At 38.4% G+C, this 10,639-nt stretch overlaps 1 protein-coding gene across 5 annotated transcripts; it reads right to left on the reverse strand.

Moving 5' to 3' along the window:
• Positions 1-545: 545 nt before the first annotated feature.
• Positions 546-9,589, reverse strand: LOC127812079 (GPN-loop GTPase QQT2-like). 5 transcript variants are annotated; one of them, XM_052352393.1, is made up of 7 exons: positions 9,409-9,589; positions 4,219-4,280; positions 3,617-3,740; positions 3,247-3,473; positions 2,579-2,869; positions 1,107-1,312; positions 546-978 (listed from the first exon to the last, which is right to left on the reverse strand). In XM_052352393.1, the coding sequence occupies exons 1-7, from the start codon at positions 9,422-9,424 to the stop codon at positions 711-713; spliced, it is 1,194 nt and encodes a 397-aa protein (XP_052208353.1). In that variant the 5' UTR covers positions 9,425-9,589; the 3' UTR covers positions 546-710. The 5 variants fall into 5 exon arrangements, with proteins under 5 accessions (XP_052208353.1, XP_052208352.1, XP_052208356.1 ...); XM_052352392.1 differs by having other exon boundaries at positions 4,219-4,286; XM_052352396.1 differs by having other exon boundaries at positions 9,365-9,589.
• Between the last annotated feature and the right edge of the window lie 1,050 nt (positions 9,590-10,639).

Genomic DNA, 10,639 nt, shown 5'->3' on the forward strand with positions numbered 1-10,639 from the left:
TTTCATATCTCATTTTTTCCAGCCTATATCTGAATTAACAAACATTACCTAAATGAATAATGATAAATGTTAATGAAATTGCTTGATCTAGAATTTCCACCTACATTTTTAGAACCAATCTCATCTTTTGTCAATTGAACCATAACTTATGATTGTTTTGCTTATTACGCGAAGTAAGGCCACGTTTGGTTCTCAAACAGATATTGATTGCTTATTCTTGAAATTTTTAGTCTTGGACTTCAAGCATTTGATTAGCAAAACTACACTCAAGATAACCTGTATTTAATCATATCTTTGTTTCGTTAATGCAAAAATAGAAACAAAATAATGCAAAAACAACCATAGTACCGTATTACAAATTTTTAATTTTTTTTAAAATTTTAAATATTAATACTTGGAGAACAAAATGATCATTTCGTCCATTATCCTATCATCTGGATAATGTATCCCAATTCCCCTAGGATTATGTTATCCCCCATTTAGATGATTACCAAACTCTAATTTATCATCCCACATGCATAAATACAAACTAAACACGAAATAAATTTTGCCCGCCAATTTATCTTGTCTTATTCCACGAACCCTAAAGGGAGGAGTTTTAAGACAAAAAGCATCCAAGCTTTACAAACAGGCATTCACTTGCAGGATACACAGACAGCAAGTCCTGTACAAAGTTTTGGGGTGAAGAAAACTTTACATGAAGATTTGATTTAGAATGAAAATTTATCAACCTCTTCATCTCCATCCTCGGCAAAATCATCCTCCTCATCCTCCTCAAAGTTGTCAAAATCCAGATCATCCATCACTTCATCTTCTTCCATCATGTTCTTATCGGCTTCTCTATCATTCAAACCAGTGCTAAGGATCGCAGCTTCTCCCCCAGTCTTCTCCATGTCCTTCCCCAGGTTTTCCATGTTCTCCCGCCTACAGTCTTCCTCCATACGCTGCTCATCTGCCCGCCTCTCGTCGAGATCAGCCCTAAAAATAGGCAAGCAAATGGTGCAATAATAAAAGTTTGTCGGCATTCGCAAGAATAAGCCACAACATGCCCATAAGAGATTCATACTGCACAAAAAAGACATTAAAAAGGGAACCACAGTACATACATGTACATCTCCATGAACTCTTCAGCACTATCATCAATGGCCTTGAAGAAAGCCTCCATTCCTGCACCAGAAACTGCAGACACTCCAGCATATTTTAGATTCTTGTAGAAGTCGTCAAGCGCAAAAGAGAGGCTATGGGTCAGCGTTGATGTGTATGAATGATCTGAATCAAGCACTGCATGAAATGCCTGAAAGTCTTCCATCCACTGCCCCAGAGAAGCAGTAGCATTGCATTACTCAAACCAAGTTAAACAAAAACAGAAGGCCTGAATCTATATAAATGTAAGAGACCATAAAAATTGAGAATCAAAGAACAGATGGGAGTCCAGACAAAACTGAGGGACATCAGCCATATGAGAGGGTGCAAAGATACATTAAAATAATGTCATTTTATATTAATAGAAATACTAAATAAATAACATTGTAAAAAACATGAGAAAATAAAGCAAGAGTTTTGAATAACAAAATGTTTCAGTGAAACAGAAAAATCTAAGTCTCACCTATCAAAGATCCAAGAGAATTGTCAAACTCTTGTCTATTATGCACTCTGAACTCCTAATTAAAGGAAAGAAGTAAAAAGACAAATATCTCAAAATATATACTCAGTTTTTTTTTCCCACTTGGTTAAGGGCAGGCCCCTTCCACTTACAGAGGAAAAAGAGCCAGCATGATGGAAGTGTCATGTGATTGGGCAGAGAAGAATGCCATATCCCACATCAAATGAAGATAATCGTAACTATATGTAAGGTGTTAGGTCAACCACACCAAACCGCAATAACTTTTGGGAATATGAACCCGGGCCATGACAAAATCGTAATTCAGAAAATGGCATAATTATAAACATATTTTACACACGTATTAACCTTGATACTCTACATTGATTTGACTTCTTTGAACAGCAACGGCATTTATTAACAGCTTAATGTGATGATCATTAAGTGTGTATAACCTTACAATCACCTCATAAAAATGACACTTTTGAAGCAACAAATTTACTAGTGTTTTTTAGTGAATGGTTAATTTTGAAACTGTAAATATCAATCTATCTATATTCAAATCATGTGTTGGTTTTCAACATCCAGCAACCCATCACTGACAACTTAAAAAAAAAACCAAAAAGATAAAACAAATAAAACAAAAGACAAAAACTTTCAAGTTGGTTTCAAGCATAACGAATTTCATATATTGCAAAAGCATAAAACAAAGATATTTTGATCCATTAATGTCCAACCACAAAAAAAAAAAAAAAATCCCATAAAAGTCAGTACAAATGATATTTCTTCTGAAAATAAGACCTTAAACATGCAAACATTATATTTTCAGCAATTACACTCTTGAAGTCAACTTTGCAAATTTAGAAATGTGAAGAGTAGTCAAGCTTCTAGCACAAGGAAAACAGTATGGTATGTGAAAAAACATTTGTTCAACAATATAACAGACAAGTAGTCATGCCAATAAGAAATAAATTTTACCTCCAAAGCAAATTGATGCTGGGCCACATCAATCTTGTTAAATGCCAACACTAAAGGCAATTGAGTCTTGTAGAGGATGCTGCAAGCATAAAGCATATTGCTCATGAAAATTGGTGGATGGGCCGAATGAGGTGTATCTACCACATAAGCGATCACAGTAGGAAAGGTTGATGCAAAAGCTTCAGTTATAATTGCACCAGATGCAGACCCGGTGAATATCTCAATCTGACCAGGTGTGTCCACCAGAACATAATCTAGCTGATCTGCACGATTTTCAATAACTGAAATAACCTGGATTGACACGTCTACTGCTTAGTATACAGTCAAAAAGTAGTCAAAACTGGACAAACATACATGTACAAGTACATTGTTAGTAGAAAACATATAATTGTTTTGATGAAAATTTGCATAAAAACTGTCTAAACTCTAAACCGATCATAGTTTTAATAACCCAGCTTCATAACCATTCAATAAGGACTCTTGCGGAAGTTCACAGTAGGTGTTACAATAAATCAGTTTGATAAAATAAATTGCAAGCAAATATGACCAATTCCACTTATCATAAACCACAATGGATCTGTCAGTTCTTAATACATGCAGAAATGCAAACCAAACATTTTAAATGGCAATTTAATAATATTTAAAAGATCCTGAAGAAGCAATTTTACCTCATCAAACCTGGTAGAGAATAAGTTGAGCGATGTTAAGATTCCACCATTAGGACCAAGATTGAACTGCTTCATGACTTCCTTGTATTTGACTGTATCTCTGATATCAATATTTGAACCAAATGGAAGTGTCATGATAGCAGGGTCAAGATTCATTACGTAGCCCCGAATATTTGAAGCTTGTGTGTGACAAACCAGGCGATGAAGAAGAGAAGTTTTTCCACTTCCTAATGGGGAACAAAAACAAAAAACAAAAGAAAAAATAAATCAAAACCCATTTAGTAAAACAAGAAAAAAACACAATAGCAAATCATTTCAAAATCCTACTATATCTCCACAGTAAAATACAAATACAGATCGCTAAATATACCAGCCATTCCTACAACAATGATTACAACTGGTTTTCTTTTGAAATTGTTTGATGAAGTCCCAGCCCCTGCGGACTTGATGCACAACTGCTCCATGGACTTAAAAACATCATCTTTCTCTATACCCTAACACATAAAATGAAACAATAATCAATTGATAAATATAGCCTGCTAACATGAAGGGGGAGGGGGGGATGGCAAGAATAAAGGATTTTTTTTTTTTTGTAAAAATACTACAATTTTAAAACTTATTTTAAGAAAATACTATGGTTTTCAACCAATTTATAAAAATATGACAAATTGTTTCAAGTCAACATCACATGCCAACATGGCAATTTTAACCAGACAACTCGCTCCTGTGAGGAGGGAGTTACTGTGGCACCAAGGCTAATTTGCGCTTGGTGAATAATTGAGTTTTCCACAATAACTCGCTCCTCATAGGAGCGGGTTTCACTCTGCTAAATTTTCCATGCTAGCATCCGATGTTGACTTAGAAAAATTTGTAGTATTTTTATAAATAGTTGAAAGGTGTACAAATTTTTAAATAAGTTTCAAAATTATACTATTTTTATATAAAAAAAAAAAAAAACAGAATAAAGCATACCCCCTCAGCTTCTGTTTTTGTAGTCTGTTTGTTTGGTGAGCCAACAAATGACATGTGCTCAACTGCACCTATAATGGGAACATGTCAGAAAGGAAGAAATCATGTGTGCATCAAATAGAAGGCAATAAACAACTAACAAAAGCATACATAATTCATACAACAATTGGAAAACCAACAAGTCTTAATCACGAAGTTTCTGTTTTCGCCACCTTCTCCTCAGCATAGTGATTTTCCATATTTGTATGCATCAATGAATTACTAAACACTGTTCGATATTTCCATATAAGAATCAATGCCAGTTCAACCCCACTAAAACTGTAATTTGACAATATCCATTGTCCATTGAGGTTGCATGGAGGGATGAATGGTGATCACCGCTAATATAATTTCAAACCCACACATTTGAGCTCAACTTTTACCACTCACCAAGTAGTGGTTGGGATGAACACTATTATTTAATGATTAAATACATTAAAAACCTAGGTAAAATACTTTAGAACCAATTCCCTAAACTAACCAGCCTAACCATCAGATTTTATGTACTGAAACCAGATCTAAGTAAAATAAAAACACATAAAATTGAAATAGCTCATCGAAAGTACAATAGCTCAAAATAACTAGATAATCTGTCTCCAATATGCACAGGAGCACAGAACAGCTAAGCAATATGAGATCTCCATGACTGAGTTCCAAATCAAATAATTGCCTCACTCCTAAATAAAAGACTATTGCTAGTTTTATCCTTTTAATTAAAGGTTGGAGAGATTGGGCTTTGTTCATGTGAACTGACTTGGGCCACTCTGATCTCTCCCAATCAAAGCAATCAATCAAAGTTGGTTTAGGCACCACAATCAAACTCCATTTGATGTGAAGCACAACCAACTCACCCCTAGCTCTTAAAAATATAGACTCAACATTATACATGACATAAATGATTATTAACTTTGTTACTGATTGAAAACAACAAATGACATATTTAGATGAATAAGCATGTGCATAGAATTGCATTACCTATCAAAGATCTGCATTGATGAACTCACAATGCACATCCAATAAGAAGTGTCTTGGTATATATTATTTGAAGACAGTATTGTCCTGGTGGATGAGACAAAAGAAAGAGTGAATAATAAACTTGAATCGTGTGGAAAACACCACAGAATCCAAAGTTTTAAGTTTGGTAGCATCATATCACGAGGCTGATCAGGATTCTTAATGAGATGTTCAAATGATGGCATCAATGGCCTTCAAAGATATATTGCCTTAAGATATTTGATCAGGTGGTCAACAAAAAGGAGGAGATTCCTGGGTGCTCTCATATACATGGGACTGCAACCATGGCTATACTTAGCAGGTAATTACGACAGTAACCAGGATATATTGGGACTTGATTTGATGATGACTCTGCTCTGCAGAGATGGTTGCAGGATTATGAGGGCATGCCAAAAAGGAATCGTATTGTGAGCTCAACATACAAGAAGTTCCACACACTGCAAGGATAAAAACATGGAAAGGGTGCTATGAGGATGGTATCCTTTTTCAGGGGCATTGGAAAATCAAGGGGGTGTTCAGTTGTGGAAAATGTTTTTCTAGTTTCCTATCTCCAATTCTCTATAAAATCTTTGGTCTTGTTTACTTATAGAGAAAACTCAATTTTCTAATTTTTCAACTTTATACATGAATTGGAAAACATCAAAAAGATGTTTCTAAATTTTCTAGAAATAAAAGCAATTTGTTGTCATGTACCTAATAACTAGGGGGAATATATTTTCAGGTAGTAGGAATGGGTAATGGGTAGGTGAAAGGTCATTCTTCTAGAAGGAAGTTAGAGAGTTGAGATATTTTGAAAGCTGTAACTTTGGAAAGTGGAGGCACTTTTGGCACCAAATAATAGCCACAATCAGTATATAATTACTGATTGCATTCAGTGTTAAGGCATAGAAGAAATTAATCAAAAAATCTTCTGATTTCCCTCTCAATCTCTCTCTCTCTCTCTCCCAGATTTCCCTCCTATCTCTCTGTCTTCCCTTCCCCTCTGGAATTCTTCTCATTTCCCTCTAATTTCTTAATCGGATTCTCACCAAATCAGTGAGAACTTCCTGTCAGATCCAAGGATCTGACATTTTGGTATCAGAGCCAGGTTCTAGGCCAGCAATCTTGCAAGAATCTTCCCTTCCAATGGCAGAAGGCACCAGACTGAAGCAAATGGAGTTGCAACTGCAGCAGGTGGCTGCAACGATGGCAGAACTGCAAAATCAGATGAGATCCATGGATGGAGCCATAGAATAAAGGGTGGAAAAGAAGCTGGACAGTGCAGTTGAAAGGTTGAAGAACGATCTTGAAAGCCAGATGAGGGAACAAAATAACCAAATGCGGGAACAAATGCAACAATTCATGCTAATGTTTGCAAGACAAAACTAGGTAAGTCTCTATCCTGAATTCCCCCCCGGGGAGAGATCGGAACCAATATTCCCCCCTGGGACAGTTCACGGGCCTACTGGGACTTCTGAAACTGAAGAAGAACCAGCTCTGGCAGGGAAACTTTTGAAGGAAGGAGACAAGGGGTGAAGACTGCCCAATTCCAGCCGTGTATGCCCCTACCTAAAATGGAAATCCCAATATTTGATGAACAAAAAACAAAAACCTAGGTGATGAGTGAGAAGGTGCGAGAGAATGTTTAGTGTGTACAACATTTTGGAACAGTATCAGGTCACACTGGCCTCTGCTTAATTTAATGGCGTGGAAGACGCCTAGTTTCAAGGTTGGATTCAAGACACGGACAATTGTCAATGGACAGAATTTGCAGAAAACCTATGAAAAAGGTTTGGAGACAGAGGTTTGATGGATGTTGTCAAAGAATTTAACAAGCTAAAACAGGAAGAGTCGGTGTGGACATATCAGTCAAAATTTGAGGAATTAAAATCACTTATGCTGAACCTTTACCCTCATCTAACTGAAGCATACTTCGTCTCAAGCTTCATCAGCGGCTTGAGTGAAGAACTAAGGGCCACAGTCAAAATGTTGAGGATGAGAACTGTAAAGGAAGCAGCAGAAAATGCTAGGTTACAGGAAATGACAGTCGAGGCTTTAATAAAGAAACAGCAATTGCAAGCAAAAAGGACAAGTTCAGGGCCCTTCCACCAAGGAAACAAGGGATGTGGCAAGGAGGAAATCAAATTCAAACTGGAGTTGAAGGGGTTGACAGCAACATCCACTAATAATCCGACTCAAGCACAAGGAGGAAGGACTATGGAGCAAAGGAGGCAGGCAAGGCAGTGTTTTCGTTGTGGAGACAAATACACTCCTGGGCATCAATGCAGAAAGCAACTACTTTGGCTAGAACAGTGTTCTAAAACGCGCTAGGTGCTAGTCGGGCGCCAGGTTGGGGCCTAGCGCCTAGGCCGCCTAGGCGGGGCCTAGAAAATTACTATTTTTTAAATTAAAATTTATATTATTCTAAATATACATACAAATTAAAATTCATATTATCCCAAATACACATATAAATTAAATAAAGATTATGAAATATTAATATAGATTATTAAATTTAGAGTTTAGACTTTGTGAAACACAATTTATAGGCATTAAAAATAATAAAATTAAATAAAAACATAATAACAAAATACAACAATAACAAAATACAACACTTGGTGGAGGAAGAACAACTCAACAAAATACAAGCAACAAATTACAACCAACAACAACAGCAAGCAGCTGCAACAAAAACACTTGGGGGAGGAAGAAGATCAAGAACCAGCAACGCAAGAGATGGTGGCGGCGTGCGAGCACGAGAGAGGCAACAACAAGCAGCACTGCTTACCAGAGGAGGTGCAGAGTGAGTGAGGAAGATGTGCGAGCAAGCACGAGAGAGGCAACAGCGACGGTGTGCGAGCACGAGACGGCGGCGAAGGCAACTCTGCAACTGCAAGAGACGGTGGCTGCGTGCGAGCATGAGAGAGGCGACGACGACGGCGATTCTGCAACAGATTGTCGATGGCGGTGCGCGCGAGAGAGAAGGGGAAATCGACGAGAGAGAAGGGGTAACGGGTAAGGGGAAACAAAACCCTAAGGTGGCCGATTTGGCCATAATCGGCCAGGCGATTCACGCGCCTTGGCTGCCTAGGCGCCACTCGGTACCAATTAGCCAGGCTGGCGCCTAAGGTGGCCGTTCGGGCCATAATCGCGGCGGCCAGTGGCCGCCTAGCGCCTTGGCTCCGCCTAGGTGGCCGCCTAGGCCGCGTTTTAGTTCACTAGGCTAGAAGGAGAAGAAGAAGTAGTAGAAAAGGAAGGAGAGTCAATGATTAACTCTGCATCCGGATAGCAATGAATGGGAATACTTGCCAAACCTGCCCCAATAGTTTCCTCAAGCAACCCAACTTCTCTACATTGGGGGAGGGATTGTTATGTACCTAATAACTAGGGGCAATATATTTTCAGGTAGTAGGAACGGGTACATGAAAGGTCATTCTTCTAGAAGGAAGTTAGAGAGTTGAAATATTTTGAAATCTGCAACTTTGGAAAGTGGAGGCCCTTTTGGCACCAAATACTAGCCACAGTCAGTATATAATTTCTGATTGCATTCAGTGCACAGGCATAGAAGAAATTAATCAAAAAAGCTTCTGATTTCCCTCTCAATCTCTGTTCTCTCTCTCTAGATTTCCCTCCTATCTCTCTGTCGTCCCTTCCCCTCTAGAATTCTTTTCATTTCCCTCTAATTTCTTAACCGGATTCTCACCAAATCAGTGAGAACTTCCTGTCAGATCCAAGGATCTGACATTTGTTTTTGAAACATAAAATGTTAGGATCTGTTTAGTCATAAAACTAGAGGTGAAAAACTAGAAAATGTTCTCTACAACTAAACAGGCATCTCTAACTTCTCAGTCTTTTTTCTCTTCCTGTTCTTCAGAGGCAGTAAATTATGTCTCATTTCCAGAAAATCCGCCATGGCTACCAATCTAGAAGTTGTTTGGTTACGAAGAAACTCATACAAATTGAAAGCAAAACAGGAAAATCGAAATCTGCAAACTCAATAATCATGCAACCACCACCTACTGAATTGGCACCACACGACACACTTAACAAAAAAAAAAAAGCACAAATTGGAAGCAAAATAGAACAAAGAAATCAGAAATCACAGAGGCATACGCACCGTTTCAGAGCCCGGAGAAATTACATACGGCGGTTCAGACATACCTTTCTCTCCGTCCATCGCCTCCCACGATTACAGAGTAATCTTCCTCCTCCAGGGCCTGTGAGAATTCAGAATGTCGAATCGAACGATTGAAGGAAAAGATTTATAGGGTTTCGATCGTAATGGAAAGGCACGCCGATTCAGTACTCTGGAGAGTAGAGGCCTTCCGTTGGTAGACACCTTGTATTTCTTCAATCCATTTATTACAACAAAATCTTTTTTTCTCTATATTTGGAAATAATGAAAAATATTTTAAATGTCAATTAATTCCAAATATGGAATTCAATTAATTTTCCAGATAAATTTAAATTAAAATGAAAATTTTATTTATTTATTGTTTTTAAATTATTCTCAATATAATAAGTGAGAAGAAGACGAGAAAATAAATTGTTGTTGTCAAAATATAACAATTAAAATTTATGGTATGGGGTCTACTCGAGTTTGGTGTCGGATGACATTAGGTAGCCGTGAGAGAAGCTGCCTCAAGAGAGTTCGCCGAAAGGATGCCCACTGTAAGGATTTCTCCACAAAGTCTTTGATACAAGCCTTCTTGCCACAAGATGTTCGCCACAAACCTTCTTGCCGCAAGGTTTTTGCCACAAGGTTTCACCACAAGTCTTCTTGCCACAAGATCCTCACAACAAGCTTTCTTACCACAAGATTTCGCCACAAGCCTTCTTGCCACAAGGTTTGGCCACTAGTTCTCGCCACAAGCTTTTGCCTTCGCCGCTAGAACTTGCTGTAAGGCTTTTCCTTCGCCGCAAGGATTTGGTCCTGTTGATGCTCAAAAAATAGGTTAGAAGGTTCGTGGGAATCTTCTCCCGCAAAGACCCTCCGATGCCAAAGTCAGTCTCGGATTCCAATGACTATTCACGAAAACAGTAAAGGTGCATTCAAAGTGTCTAGATTTTACTGAAAATGGAAGAAGTCATTAATATCTTGTAGCTGGGTATTTATAGGGCACGATTCTCAAGGATGGCTAGTGCTGACACGTGGCGATTGATGAGTGGAGCTTAGGCTTTGTCGGGAGAAGCTTTTGCCGCCTGGCTATGAGGCTGTTGTCGGCATGCTACCACGAGGCAGCCTATAGTAAGCAGCCGCGAGGCTACTTGCGACATGCAGCTGCAAGGCAGCTCGCAGCAAACAGCCGCAAGGCTGTCTCCAGTGGCCAAATTGCTAGCAACAACAAGGCCACTCAAGGAAAGCAATCCCGTCATGTGGCCGCGAGGCAAC

This window comes from Diospyros lotus, chromosome 10, assembly GCF_014633365.1.
Source record: "Diospyros lotus cultivar Yz01 chromosome 10, ASM1463336v1, whole genome shotgun sequence".
Taxonomy (NCBI): Eukaryota; Viridiplantae; Streptophyta; class Magnoliopsida; order Ericales; family Ebenaceae; genus Diospyros; species Diospyros lotus.